This window comes from Macrobrachium rosenbergii, chromosome 11 (assembly GCF_040412425.1).
Source record: "Macrobrachium rosenbergii isolate ZJJX-2024 chromosome 11, ASM4041242v1, whole genome shotgun sequence".
Classification (NCBI taxonomy): Eukaryota; Metazoa; Arthropoda; class Malacostraca; order Decapoda; family Palaemonidae; genus Macrobrachium; species Macrobrachium rosenbergii.
The window spans coordinates 44560617-44576637 of record NC_089751.1 but is presented as its reverse complement, the minus strand read 5'-3'; the positions used below and the strand labels follow the sequence as shown (position 1 = coordinate 44576637).

Below are 16021 nucleotides of genomic sequence, written 5' to 3'. Positions count from 1 at the left end.
AACGCCTTAGTTTTCTGTTTGGGAGCTACCGATTTGGTTGTAGTGATTGTGCTTTTTATATACGTACGATGAAGGGTTTTCTGCAGTCTAAAGATTAGTGTAGTTTTGAGTACCTGACAAGCTTATGATTGGAGTTCGGTGGTTTGAAGGAAGGTTGGTATGAAGAGGTGGCGGAGCTCACAGGCTCTTCAAAAATTACTTTAATTTTAATCTTTCTTGATTTCAGCGGGTAGTTTTTCCCCCCGCTGTTAATAATTCATGGGTTTGGTTACTAAACGAAATGGGTTGTTGATTTAAGTTTTTAATTGATGAAAGTTATTTCAATTTTGCATATAAATTGTAGGCTACTATTATTTTAAATATTTCCTAAATATTTTGCCGCACAGATTTGTAAATATAAACTATTTTCGTGGTTAACAAGTTCTCGTGATATACATTGGCTCTAAGTAAATAGACCTCAGCACTTACCATAGCACTTAGCATTCTTCATTGTTCACTGTTTTAAATTAAGTGTCAGCTTTTTAATCAAAATTTTATTTTTAGGATCTGGTGGGTTTGATTGTTCATAAGGTTAGTATACGATGTCTAACGTATCTTGTAGTCAGAATGTGCGATTGAAAACTGTCTTGCACATCTTTTCTTAAGGCTTTCTTTAAAGTTTGACTTGTCAAGATATAACTTTAAAGTGAATCCAAATACGCTATAATAACTTTAAAACTTTCTTGCAGGTTTTAGTGAAATCCAAATCGCCCTATGAAGGAAGTTGCCCTTGTGAGAAGTAATTGCTCTACTTATGGTGAGTTATCTGAAGCTACACCGAAAGACTTCTTCCTGGGTGAGGTATATATCAACTAAAGTTTTTAATCTTACATTTTTTTTTCAACCTCCATTCTTACAGGGGCGGTACCCCTGTAGGGGTGGTCGCCCCTGTAAGGATGGAGGCCCCTCCCATGCCCTGTCCCATAGGTCTTAACGACCTATGGGCTGTGCATGGGGGTTTTAAATTTTGCTTTTCAGGTTTTAAACGCATCGCTTAATTTTTAAGTTAACGTAACCTTAAGATTCTCTTCCGTACTAGAGATTTAAAATGTAACCTTATCTCTTCCGTGCTAGAGATTTAAAATATCTTAAATGCATACAATCAATGCTAGTGTTTCTATGCGATCTACCTGTTTTAGACCTTAACATTAATAAATTTTTAGCTTTGCATTTTAGTTTAGTAACGTTAATACTTGCGTAACGTTAATACTTGCGTAACGTTAATACTTGCGTAACGTTAATACTTGCGTAACGTTAATACTTGCGTAACGTTAATACTTGCGTAACGTTAATACTTGCGTAACGTTAATACTTGCGTAACGTTACTTAAATCTACTTATTTTGAGATTGAGGTAACATTTAAGGTACTCTTCAAATTTCAGTAATGTCTACGAAAGTCCTTAACTTTAAAGGACGTTAACTTCTCAAGTCTTGATGAAAAATACTTAACTTTAATACTTAATGCTTCGCTTTAAGGTAATTGTTTTGGAGATTATGAACTTTTCATTGATATTTTGAAATTTAACCTGAATATCTTATTTGTTCACGATTCAAATTAACGTAAGTCAGTTAAAAGCTTGTAACTTGGTGATAACATGTCAATAATACAGAGAGCAAGCCTTTATTTTCACTTCTATACAATAGACTAGCTTTCTTGTTTATACAAACTATACCATTAATGACAAGGCTGACAGTGTTAAAGTGAACTTAACGAATCTGTCCCAAGGAATTAATGCATAAATTATATCATTTATGCCATTCCTTGATTCAGCAGCCAGGTTATTTGCCCGGCTGTTAACTCTTGCCCTGAGGCTCGGCCGTCTTTAACTTTTATTCGGTCGTTCCTGTGGTCACTTTAATAGTTAGCATTTTCGTACACCGCAAATCCCTTAGTTAGGTAACAATGTTCTGATTTTTTTTTTTCTTTGCTGCCCGGTGCAGAGGCTATATGATAGTTTGTATAGGAGGTAAATTGGCTGTTGTGATGGCGTTAAAAATTTATGGTTAGCATTACTTTACTATATTAACTGTGGGGCGGTAGTTAAGTATTTATGGTGAGCATTATTTTATTAGCTTTATTTTACTACGTTAATTGTGATGGCTTTAATTAATTTTGTGGTTAGCATTTTTTACTGTTAAGTCTTCGGTTTATTTTACTGTATTAACTGTGATGGCGTTAAATATTTGTAGTCAGCACTGTTTTATTGTCTTAAGTCTTCGGTTTAAGTTCATACTTTACTTTATAGATGTTTCTGCCCCACTTTTTTTTCTCTTGCAGGATGTTTACTTGTGCAGTGGTATTTAAGACGATACTTTGTAGATGTTTCTGCCGCACTTTTTTTTTTTCTTGCAGGATGTTTACTTGTGCAGTGGTATTTAAGACGATGCAAACAATACTTCTGTTGTAGTTTTCAAATGATGAGGTGAGAATGGAGTCTGGAGTTACCAAGTCTTCACTTGGCCATGAGTGTAATGTATTGACAAGTATTTTTTAGTGATTTGATTCTTCAATAAACTGTATCAAATGATGTACGTGTAATTATGAATGTTCTTACCTCCACTAACAATAGCAACTGGAAAGTGTTTTGTTGCCACAAATTCCGAATTGAATATCTTTTGAACTTTACTTTTTACCTTGACCAAGCTAAGGATTTTAAAGTCCCTAGTGTTTTCAGAGTATGTAGATTATTACTGATAATGATTTAAAACCAGATATAAACGATATGCAGCACTTAATACTTGTTTTTAATTTTAACCACTGTGGTTTAGTTTAACGTGAGGAAAGCAAATTAAATATGAATTAAGTTAGTCTGAACGTATATAGTGAGGTAATTGAAAACGTAGACTTTTTCTCAGTAATCACTAAAATTGACTTAAAATGAAATTTTTGAGTTCTAACTATATTTAAAATATCTTCCTGCTTTTTACGATAAAAAATCATTCCTTTCGCCAGAAAGGAGACACTATAATCTATACGACAGGTTAATTTACTATTAAATTACTTTTCGCTTTAGTACTTTAAAAAGTAGTCTCAATTTTTAGTTGTGCATATTTGAAAGTCTGTGTAGAAATTATGCATATTTGAAAGCCTTTATTCAGTGTAGAAATTTAGGTCCTTGATAAAGCTGTTATTGAGAAGCGATGGAGTAAGTGTTTAGGCTAAATTAACATTTAGTGAAACTGTATTTGATTGAAGTAAACTTTTAGATTTGTCAGTACAGTCAGTAGTCACACGAGGTATGTTAAAAACGAATTAAGGCAAAAGGATAAATAAATTTAGTCTTTAATTTTTAACGCTAGTATAATGGCAAAAGGAAAATTAAATTGCTTGTAGTGCTTAATTTTTATTGTAACTGAGTAACTTAAAATACTAGTGGCAACCTCAGTCTAATATAGCACTTCACTCCAAGGTAGGTTCTACATTGAATTTAAAGCACGTCAATATTTTTTCCTTCCTTCCCTTCGGGCCAGCCCTAGGAGAGCTGTTAATCAGCTCAGCGGTCTAGTTAAAGTATACTTAACTTCATGGTGAAGCTGTCATAAGTGATATAAATTTTGGGATCCAGCGAAGGTACAGGTGTTCTGATGTGAATGTCTTAATATAATGCCCTAACTAAGATTAAGAAGTTAGTATGTATATACAGTATATATGTATATACCTGTGTATATTTATATACATATAGTTAATATACCTTCACTTACATAGCGTGCATTATACCATCCATTCGGCCTACTAATTAGGCAATAGTTGGATATGTTGGTCAAAGCTTGGGTGGCCTTATTGGGACTGTCGAGGGTTGTCTTAACGAATTCCGGGATACTTCGAGGAAATACTAAACAGCAATACTAAATATATTTTCATTTGAAAAATTGTCATTCTTTAAAACGATAGGGTGTATTGGAAGACTTATCTTTACGTATACTATATATGTGTGATTTCTGTGAATTCGCCTAAAAATTTGTTTAACGTAAATTTGTTTAACGTGAATTAAACCATTCTCAGTTTTTGTTAAAGCAATATGGAGTAAGCAAGGAAACATGAGCTCATGAAATGCTTTATTGCATCATACCGTAGTATTTGTAAAATGTAACGAATTATATGCAAGCTCATTGTACTTTCAATACCTGTTAATTTTAAAACTCCTAGAATTAGTAATGGAATATAACGAATTATATCAAAGCTCATTGTACTTTCAATACCTGTTCATTTTCTTAAAACGCCTAGAATTAGTAATGGGAAAATATAACGAATTATATCAAAGCTCATTGTACTTTCAATACCTGTTAATTAGTCTTGAACACTAAGTTTTGAAGAAACAAATGGAGACATTTTGACTTTGTAACTACGCATGTGAACGTGACAGTGAAGAGAGCAAAGTTTGAAAGTCTTAAATTTTCTCGGAAGCTTCGCAACATTCGGACTTAGTCCCAGAGGAAAAGGACGACATTTGAAGAACAGAAGTTACAGTCTTGGTTGATTCCGTGTCTGACGTCGCGGGTTCAGCTGCCGGGGGGCTAGTGGCCAGCTGGTCCTCGACTGTTGTTTCTTTTTTACACTTGCAGACAGCACCTGAGCATCTTCTTGCTAATCGGAACGGAGAGCATCTTCTTGCTAATCGGAACGGAGCGGGAAACTTTTCCTCGATCAGCTTGCGTTTGTTGGGGCTTGTCAACAGAATTATGAATACGAAGAGACCTTGGAGAGCGTTCAGGATGTCCGTGAGTGCCCTAGGGGTGAGAAAAAGATTGAATATCCAGTGCCTAATAATGGGAACACCAACTGAAAAGCGACCACGAAGCGTTGTCTTGCATTGAAGGGAATTCGTGGAAACCACGCTCTACTCGACCAAGGCCTCGCTTCGAGGCTATTTTTAGGTTTCGTTTTTTTGGCGAAGCGTTTTGGTGCGTCCGGTTGGGAATGCGTATTTTGGTGCCAAACCCATTGGCGACTGACGTTTCGACACCAAGACCCTTTTTTATTTTGAATACTTGTCTTGACGCACGATTTTAATGGAACCAAATTACAGTAACCCTGTTAAAAAATAAGCTAGACTTATCACTAAAACGTATTTGGAATGATAAAAACGAGCTTCTTTCCAAGACACGAGTCAAAATAGTGCCACATGTTTAGTTAAGTCTTGTAAAAATTCCTAAAGTATTTTGAACATCTTTATTGGAACATAAAAATCTAAAACTAACGTCACTACTAAATCAAGTTAGAAGGCTGATGAATGCATATTAGGAAATAGCAAAACCAGCGCTTTAGCAGTGGAAGACTTGAAATTTAAAGGCTGACATGCAAGGTCACTAAAACTGCCAAACAAACCTAACCTCTATTGCTCATTACTGTCAAACAGCTGTTTGTCCTCTCCTGACGTCACATCGAACAAAGCTCGATCGTGTGGACGCAGTCTCGGTTTGCTGTGGGTCCGCTGCCACCAGTACGTCGTTCTTTTGCCATCCTTCTATTTATACTACAACACTACGGTTTTAAAGCGCTTTAAAGATTCGCCTTTGAATAAACCATTAGTTGTTCTCCTTAAATTCCGTTGCTTTGTATGAGTTTTTTTTTTTTTTTTTTAGCAAGATTTGTCTTATTTGAAAATGTTTTCTGTAAAACTTACGCTTTTATCTTTATTTCACTTATAACTGTTTTTTAACCATAATAACCTTTTTGCATGGGCATAGGCTATTTTTCATAATCTAATTTCCTAATGTGTTAATTCATTTTGACTATATTGACAAGTGATCACTTGGTGCTCTTATGAACAACCCTAGTTATTCATTGGTCACCTGAATTTCTCAGGAATCATCGTAAACTCAAATATGTTTATTGAAAACAGTTTTTGTCCAGCATCAAATCCGCTTGCGTCGAAAGGGCTTTGCCAAATCGGCCGCTCCTAAAGTTTCTGGCGCTACTGTAATTACATCCACCTAAAGTTTCTGGCGCTACTGTAATTACATCCACCTAAAGTTTCTGGCGCTACTATAATTACATCCACCTAAAGTTTCTGGCGCTACTATAATTACATCCACCTAAAGTTTCTGGCGCTACTATAATTACATCCACCTAAAGTTTCTGGCGCTACTATAATTACATCCACCTAAAGTTTCTGGCGCTACTATAATTACATCCACCTAAAGTTTCTGGCGCTACTATAATTACATCCACCTAAAGTTTCTGGCGCTACTATAATTACATCCACCTAAAGTTTCTGGCGCTACTATAATTACATCCACCTAAAGTTTCTGGCGCTACTATAATTACATCCACCTAAAGTTTCTGGCGCTACTATAATTACATCCACCTAAAGTTTCTGGCGCTACTATAATTACATCCACCTAAAGTTTCTGGCGCTACTATAATTACATCCACCTAAAGTTTCTGGCGCTACTATAATTACATCCACCTAAAGTTTCTGGCGCTTTATTAGCTGTATTTGAATGTATCTTTGAATGTCGTGGGACATAGCATTCTGGCCTGAGAAGAAGTATTCAAATAAAGTACATATAAAAAAAATCCAATATAGCATTCTGGGCTGAGAAGAAGTATTCAGATAAAGTACATATATAATCTTTAAAAAAATCCAATATCTCACCAGAGATCTACTGGAGGGATTTTCCACGACAAAATTTCTGCACACCAGCAGAAGACCGACAGGGCAAAAAGCTTGAACTTCAGGTAAAAACTGAAAAGAAAAACATTAGGCATCTTTCAGATTTTTTTTTAAAGGACCCAGCTTTCACACCATACAGCATTCCTTTGTGGTCATACACCGTCAGTGTTAAAGAACCGAAAGCTGCTTGTTTTCCCTTATCACGAAAACCCTAAATTGTGTGACATGACGTTTTTCATGATGACATCGACCATATGATACTTACTCTTGGACGTGGTTGGACATTTCCCCGGTTGATCGTCCAATGCTCTTCAGTTCTTTCGTGGCCTTTTTAGAATTTCGAAGGATTGTCTTACAATTCATCAGTGTATGGATTAGAAGCACCATGTTGCAAAGAGACAGAAGAGCGACAGGACCGTAGAAGTAGAGAAACCACCACCACCATCATCTAATAGATAAAAAGAAAATAAGTAATTAGTGAAGTATTTTCTGGATTCTGTTTGACCTGCATATCAGTTAAAAGGAAAAATCCTTATCCTTTGTAGTATATTGATTAATGTATTTCATTGTTTCCAAGACATAAATTGCAAAAAAATAAATATAACTTCATGTCTGTCATATGAAGGACCATGAATGAATAACACGCCGCAAAAAGCCATAACAGTACCTTATAGTAAACCTGAAATATCATCAAAATTACTGTCCGCGTTTATCCGTGTAACAAATGGACAACATCAGCAATATCTTACACGTTATACACCACAGCTGTGTTAGTTTGTGTAATCTGAACATATTTTGTCTAGGTGTAAATTTTGTAGCTTTTGAGGTTACCATTGCTATTGTACATCAAGTAAAGAACTCATTTGGACTATTTACTCGTTTGTGGGGGGAGGGGACCTTTCATCACCAGAGGTTCTTTAAAACTATACACATACATAATTACCAGGTTAGATGTATTATTCTTAATTATATATTTAGCTTTTGTTGAAAATTTAATATTTCTTTAATGTGTATTTTACAGGGAAGTAGTGTAACCAACGTTTCCGCGAAATCACTTAAGTGCTCAAAGTTCACGTAATTACTTTTTAACTTGGGGGTTTCAATCATCTCTGTAATTCACAGAGCTTTCTTGAAAGCCTTACTTTGAAGGCCCGGGTAATTCACGCATTTACTAACAAGTACTTTTTACAAAAAAATCCATAGATTTTTTTTGTAAATTCCTTTATTCAGAAATATTGGTCAAATCGAAACTGGAGTAAAACTTATTAAAACAGAAGTCTATTTATTAAGATAATACCGTCAAATTAAATAAAATCAAACTTCATTTTAAAACGGAAGCATAACCAACCATCTTACTCAAACTGCCTTGACAACGTGACACTAGCGGATGAATATTTAATATTATCTTTGATGTCGTACAACTGTGACGTGGTAATAAGACATTTTTTGTGACTTTTGACTTTGAATAGCCCCAGGGTGATTTTGTTCTTCTGCTCTGTCTCTCATTGATCCTGATTAGTTCACTTTTTTTTCACTGGCTGACATCAAGAAATTGGTGTCAAACAGATTACATAAAATTTGAGGATTTCACTAATTATCTAGTTTACTAACATAAAATTCCGAATAAAACTAATTATGCAAGTTTACTAAAGATATCCGTGATTTCACGAAATCACTGCAAACACTGCTTCCCCATAACATGTGCACCAGGAATATAATAACTTTCAAGTATCCCCCTACTCTCGTAAATTCTTAGATATCACCGTTCCAAAACAATGCGGCGCGACTGGTAATTGTACAGTATCTATATTGCAAACTACATACAATAACCCTTCCTGATTAAGTGTTGAAAAATTTATTCCCGATTTTCTAAGAGAAGTTTAGTCTTACCTTTAAACCAACATTTTTTTATAGCAATATATGGCCTGATCTCGTTCCTGACCTTATGAGGTTCCAGAAGCTGCATCATAACTGTGACTGCACTGAAAAAAAAAAAAGCTTTATTTATAATTTTATTCCTTCCAAAAATAATCAACAAAGTGCTAGTAGTATGTCACTGTAACTAAATATATATACTCACACACTCATGCATACACACTGTACATTTATATAAAGTATATATATACATATATATAAAGACAAAACCCAGGAAGGAAATAGAAACAATGGAGTGCTGCGAGGCCTTTCGACTATCGTCCTTTACTGAGTCTGCTAAGTAAAGGACGACAGTCGAAAGCATCGCAGCACTCCATTGTTTCTCTTTCCTTTGTATATTTTGTCTTTTTACATATTCATCATGTTCCATATTTTTGTGATTCATTTATATATATATATATATATATATATATATATATATATATATATATATACAGTATATATATACATACTGTATATGTGTATATATATCTATATATATACATACTGTATATGTGTATATATATCTATATATATATATATATATATATATATATATATATAGTATACACACATATATATATATATATATATATATATATATATATATATGTATATATGTGCATATATATATATATATATATATATATATATATATATATATATATAATCACCGTTATATATGTTATCTTCTAATAAGAAGCATTACATGCATAACATAATATCTATCTAAAATAAGAAGCATTACATATATATATATATATATATATATATATATATATATATATATATATATATATATATATATATATATATATATATATATATATATATATATATATATATATATATGTATATGGGGTTACTGGGTAGGTTGTATAAATTCCTTTTGGGAGGTTGTCTGTGGCCCCTGATGAGCACCAGGTCCAGCCAGCTTAGTTGGACATACCTGCCTTAGGACCTAGAGCTCAGGGTGCAACCAACTGCTCCCCTGTAGCTGACACCTCTTCTGGTAAAGGCTAGAGCCACAAGCGAGAAGTGTGTCCTTGCTGTGGGATGAACGATTGGGTTAAGGTGTTAGGTACTTTGTCTGTCCAGCCTCAACCTTGGATGACTGCTTGGTGGACATCTTAAGTTGGATACATTTGTTCAACAGTATGGGTCACTGGCCCTTTTCTCCTTGGCATTGCGTAATACGAGGAACTGGTTGTCCTTCAGTATATTTGCTCGTGAGGCCTCCATGGATCCTTGCACATTATTAGATTGACAAAACTTAGAAATAAATCGCCATCACAACCATCTGGGGTTGCCAGGAATCTCCCGATTAAATTAAAAATAGGAAACTGGAATGTGAGAACCCAGAAACAAATTGGGAAGTAGGAACAGGTAGCAAATAAACTCAAGAGATATGGACTAAATAGCTTACCTGTTTAAAAAAAAAAACCATATATAGTGCAAAGGAATGGGAAAAGAAAGATTGGAAGTGGATAATGCAGATATTTATAAAAAAAAAAATGAGATAGATTTTGTAGAGAAGGGAGGAATAACCTTAACACCAAATAAAGAAAATGCACTGAATGACATGAGACGAGTGAGCATAGATTACTGTTTGCAAGATTTAAATCAAAACTATGAAATATGAGTATTATAGAGCGTTCTGTACCAACTACAAGAATCTCCACAGAAATAGGAGATAAATCTCGTACAGCATCACATAATGTTAAATATGAAATACCAGAAGGAGATATGACTGTTATTGTTGGTGATTTGGAGGCTATAAAGGGCTAGGAATGTCTGGGAGAGAATACAAACCAAACTTGGGTATAATTTACTTATTTTTGGGCTGCAAATAATGTAGTGATTAGAAGTCCATTTTTCCAACGCAAGTACACCAATAAATACGCTTGAAAATCTCCAGAGGTGGCAGTCACAGAAACCAGACAGACCATTGATATGAACTGACAGAGAAAAGTTGAATTTAGGAGCACCCAACAAAAATCTTTGATAAAACGTCTAGGTTCAATACGAGAAGCTTTTGCAAGTGAATTATAAAATAGATTTGCAGCTCTAGATACCATATCTGAGGAAGCACAGCAAGTCAGTAAAGACTAAACTCACTTCAGGAATGTGCATCAATTTAAAAAAAAAGTATTGGGATATGCACTAGCACAACGAATTTTGGATATTGGATGAAACAAGAGAAATAATAAAGAACACATAAAACAAGAGGTGGTAAAAATTTCATGAGGAAAATAAAGGACTTGAAGTAAAATATCTAGAAAGCGAAGTTAATTCATTTCAAGATGAGACAAGAAAAAGCATATGGAAAATCAGGCAGATGATAATAACAAACCCTTGTACCCAAAGCGGCGTCATTGCTAGGGTAATCCACTGAATACTAATGAACTCTCCATGCTACAAAAAAAAAGGGGGGGGGAGAAACACCTGTCAACAGGGGCCGGGACGACAGGCAGATGATGACAGAAGAAGAAGAAGGACCATAATGCAGGGTAGAGCAAGTTTTATGAGGTCCCAAATAAAAGCCACGAGGGGAATAATTTGATGGTTACGTAAGAGGCTAAAGAAGTCAAGAGTGTACCTAAGAATGAATCCCCGGTATTGAAGTGACATTGATGGTAAAGACGCTCGGGAAATGAAAAGCACTGAGTCTAGATGGCATCACTGCAGTGGTGATTTTATCTGAAACTGAATGACACCATGTACATTAACTAGGTGGTTTTGCGGAATATGGAATGATGAAACAAAGCCTGATAATTAAGAAGTGGAAGTCCCAGCAAAGGTACCAAATAAGGTGACTTGACCTAATGAGGTAACTACATAGGCACTACACTTACATTAGTTGTGATGAAAAACTTACCTTATACATAAAGGTATTCCCCAGGCATACAATATGAAGCAAATTTCAGGGTACGTCTTCGATTTCTGGTACTTCATAAGTTTCCTAAAAAAAAAAAAAAAAAAAAAAAAGATAGAGAGAAATTATGCAAAAGTAGGTTGTTAAAAGGAAATGACAACGTCTGGGAATTCTACTAGATATTCACCATAGAATTCATTGCAATTTAGGGCTGCATAACTTTTCTTAAACAGGAAACACCAAAGTTGATGCATAAACTTCATGATGTTTTGGCCTTATTAAGTGCTTATTTAGGACTGTTGCACACACCTGTATTATCATAAAAAAACACTTACTTCCATCACATACATTTCAAAAGGGTTTTATAATTTCGCAGTTATTCAAGATATGTCATACTAAATGCAAGAAAAATTAATGAATTATCAATGATCATTATTGTTTGCATAATTTTCTCTTCACATTTTGAAACTTGAAGATTTCTGGTAAACTTGGAAATTAACCAAAGAAAGATTGAAGTAAATTTATCACTAACTGATGAGTGTATATAAAGGATCGGGATTGATCGGGATAATTTATCAGTAAATGGAGAAACTACTTAAATCCATTTGCGGCGTTGTATTCTTTGATAAATTCCCGTCGTAAAAATGTGTTTGGGCTGTTTGGAATGAGGAATATATATAGCAGAATAATACAGACTCAGAGTTCTTGGACTTACGATTTGGGTCGTCGGTGTTCAACCAGTTCGTGACAAGAAAACTGAAATCATATTGACTATATTACCACACCTTTAACCGTATTAAAGTAATACATGGATATCTCAAAGACAGCAGTGAGGCCCAAAACACAAGAGAATATTATTATCAAAATCAAGCTACCAATGCACTTTTAAAGGACCTTGGTCAGTGGAATAGCGTTTAGATCGAGGATTTTTTTTATACGTAATGCCAAAAGGTTTTGATAATCGACAGACACCATGATAGTTCTAAAAAGTGTTGAAAGTGAATCACTTTTCAAGTTCTGAGAGCACTTGAGGATACAGTCAGTTAAACGCGGATGCCACCGCTATTTGGCAATCTACAGACTCAGGACTTCTAGCGACAGCTCCAGGTGCAACAGCAGCACTTACTATGGACTGCAAACGGTTATCTGGCTCGGACAAATCACTACATCATAGAATAAAGTGGAACTTTAAAGTGCGTAACGATGCCAGGCCTTGTGATACCAAACACTACGGATGTCTCACTCTTAAATCCGGGGCGTGATTATTTCACAAAACTTTTTGCTTGCATGGGATATTGAAGTCAATTCTTATCATTCTTGTTAAAAAAAAATCTTTAAATTCTATAAGTACTTGCAAATATTTCGGAAGCTTTTGCGTATTCAAAAGTAACAGGCTTATTAAGTATAACATTTCAGCAGAACGTCACGAAAAAAAGAGAGTCATTGTCTCAAACCTTTACAAATTTGCGGGTTTTAGATACCATTCACTTTTTGCCGTAAAAAGGGACTTGAGCGACTGTGATATTAATCCCTGTAGGGGAATAGTGCCGTCAGCACGCCTCACGTGAAGCTCGGTAGGTATTACTAAAGGCTGTTTGCGGCGTCCATCGGCCACAGCTCCATCCACGTTTCAGCCTTTAGTTTACCTTCATTTCCGATTCCTTTATTATTGCTGTCCTACACTTCCAACTCTTACTACATTTCTTTTATTTTTCCCGATCCGATTATCTTTTACCCGTCTTAAGCAATAAAGGGACTTTAGCGCTTGATTTAAGACCCTTCATTTCCTAATTCAGTCAATCATAAATCAATAGTATTAATAAAATATGGAAAAAGGATGTGAAGAGACTCAGATTTGCTAAACGAAACTCCACAGATGACGCTTTTAAAGAGACGGTCACCAGTGAGACTGTAAATGCGTTACCTGGTTTTCCTCCAGACCTCGAAACACATGGCGTTTAGCCAAAAGAACGTTGCCAGGAACCCATACTGAATGCCAACAGCTGTAAAGAAAATACTTTTATCATTTATCTGTCCTTTATATGTTTGATCTACGTTTTCTGATAACGACTTATTTATATATGAGTCATCTTGTAGGAAAATATATTCAATTGTTCAATCACGGATCTTTCATGACAAGATTCAAGATAGCTGATTAAAGATCAGAGCAAAGAAAGAAAAACAGAAGCCTTACCAAGAAAGAAGCAGGCATAATATCTAATGCTGACGTGACGATGAAAGAAGTTCAAAGCGAAGGAGGAGCTGAAAGCAATGGTTAGAGATAGTATATGACACAGCTGATGGACGCCGCCATTAGCCAGAAGCTGAGGGACTAGCAGGTGACACGCGACGGATAAAAGCAGAAAGACCAAAGAAATTAACGTAACAATCGGGATGATGTGAAAGCGTGTCGTTATCCACGCGAAAGGGGATTGCCACACACAAAGGCACTTGGTGTTCGATTTGTTGTGTTGACGGTGATATCCACGCAATAGTCAGTGGAAGGGTAACGCCTCTCATTGAGGGTTAATTGTCCATCGCTGTCTATTACGAATTCTTCTCCTGCCTCTGAGAAGAACTCGCATAGTGGGTAACCAGGGAGAATATAGTAGCGTGATGAATTAGTTATATCCGCAAGACTAAATGTGGACTTTGAATCCAGAACACACTTTTCTTCCTTAGTATCATAGGAGTTTCCAAGTTCGCAGCATTTGCGAATGCAAGGCATCTTTTCACAAGCTTTCTCATGGAACTCCCTGTTGGTCATGTAACAAAGGCTTGCAAAGTATTCCACCCTTCCATCACTGTGTTCGATGCCATCAATGCAATATTGTGGACAAAAAAGAAACGTTTCAAAAACACGAGGTTCGTTAGGCTTCCACGATAAGGACAAACCATTAGTAGCTAATGATAATAAATGTGAACCATTATAACCAAGAGGAATTCTTCGCATGGGTTCATATTTGCAAGTCAAACTATTGATGTAGGTACGTATTTCTAACCCCTCCACGCCTTCTGCGGAATGGGGTTTTAAAACTATAGGAGGTTTGAATTTTTCTGGAGTCTTAGCAGACTGGCACACACCATCTTTCATGGCATATCCATAAGAACAGCATCTAGGGACGTACGGTATGGGTACACATGTCTTCACCGTCGATGTCAGGTAACCTTGGCTGTCCAGATGATGAATGAGACAATACTTGCTAATTCGCTGCTCTTCCAGGTTACCGGCTTCTTTAAGAAGAACAATGTCGCCCCTAGGTCTCAGCTGGAACTGATTCTGAGTGAAGTTCATTGCCAAGTAAAGATCAGGATCACATTGAACGTCCTGGATTATTACGTCGAATTCACTTATACTTTCCTGTGAAAGAAAAATGAAGGGACACCAGAATAATGAAGAAAGCAAGTTGCATGATGATATGCAAGTAACTTGAGTTTTGTCTGTCACTCAAAAGAAGTTATATCACGGATTAATCAATATTTCACTGAGAATTTCTTAATTAGCGTCATGTATGTTCTATCCAGAGTAGTTTAAGGGTCACCTGGTAGCAAATGGGTCTGTTGACTTAAACAGGACAAAAACAGATACAAGACAAAATTAAATACAAATACAAGACAAAAACAAATAAATACAAGACAACATAATACAAGACAAAAACAAATAAATACAAGACAAAATAATACAGATACAAGAGAAAAACGAATGCAAATACAAGACAAATACAAATACGAGACCAAAAAAATTGTGGTCTTGTCTTACAAAACTGCTCAAGGTTTATAACTAGTGAATATAAGGTCTTTTGCATAAACTACTGGCTAAGAATTGAAAGCTTACTATTTTATGGGACTAGTGTCAAACAGCACTAGGAATTTGAGGATTTCATGAAATCTCTAGGAATTCGCAAGATTACATAAAGCTCTGAATAAAACCGCAATCGCATGTACTTGCTGAAGATTTCGGTGATTTCATGAAATCATTGCTAACACTACTTACCCATAACATAGTGAATGCAAGATTTGCGTAAGATGCACGCTCAGAACTGAAAGGCTTGCTGTTTTTCTCCTCTCTTCACTCTATTGCTTGTGAAATGCTTGCATTCTGGTCGATAGCTTTGCTGATTTACTGACAAATTATCGTTATGCATTTCCACAAGAACCGAAATTATTCTCCCCATCTTCCTTCATGTAATCATTTTGAATAATTTGTATCATTTTAACACTATGGACATATATTTTTTTACTTTCCCTTTCTTTCAGTTTTCCTCTTCCACAAAACGAAAAATTTAGAAATACAATTCCATGAGGAGCCCAACGAATCACTGTTAAATGTCAGTTGATAAAGTTATCACACACACACACACACACATATATATATGTATATATATATATATATATATATATATATATATATATATATATATATTATATATATATACATATATACAGTATATATATGCATATATATATATATATATATATATATATATATATATATATATTATATATATATTTAGATATAGATATATACAGATATATATATATATATATATATATATATATATATATATATATATAT

General features: G+C 35.1%; 1 protein-coding gene and 1 long non-coding RNA gene across 2 annotated transcripts in view; one reads left to right on the top strand and one right to left on the bottom strand.

Annotated features, from left to right (window-relative positions):
- On the top strand, window positions 1-2567 carry LOC136843391 (uncharacterized). The gene is made up of 3 exons (XR_010854540.1): window positions 1-153; window positions 729-840; window positions 2393-2567. It is a non-coding gene; the product is annotated as an uncharacterized lncRNA (long non-coding RNA).
- An 803-nt stretch (window positions 2568-3370) lies between these two features.
- Window positions 3371-16021, bottom strand: part of LOC136843390 (uncharacterized) — a 14638-nt gene continuing 1987 nt past the window's right edge. Inside the window, exons 2-8 of the mRNA XM_067111741.1 lie at window positions 13640-14806; window positions 13370-13448; window positions 11449-11532; window positions 8547-8638; window positions 6922-7104; window positions 6639-6728; window positions 3371-4767 (exon numbers count right to left, since the gene is read on the bottom strand). Of these exons, the coding sequence (XP_066967842.1) occupies window positions 13859-14806 (948 nt within the window). The 3' untranslated portion in view covers window positions 3371-4767; window positions 6639-6728; window positions 6922-7104; ... (2 more) ...; window positions 13370-13448; window positions 13640-13858. The remainder of the gene's footprint in view (window positions 4768-6638; window positions 6729-6921; window positions 7105-8546; window positions 8639-11448; window positions 11533-13369; window positions 13449-13639; window positions 14807-16021) is intronic.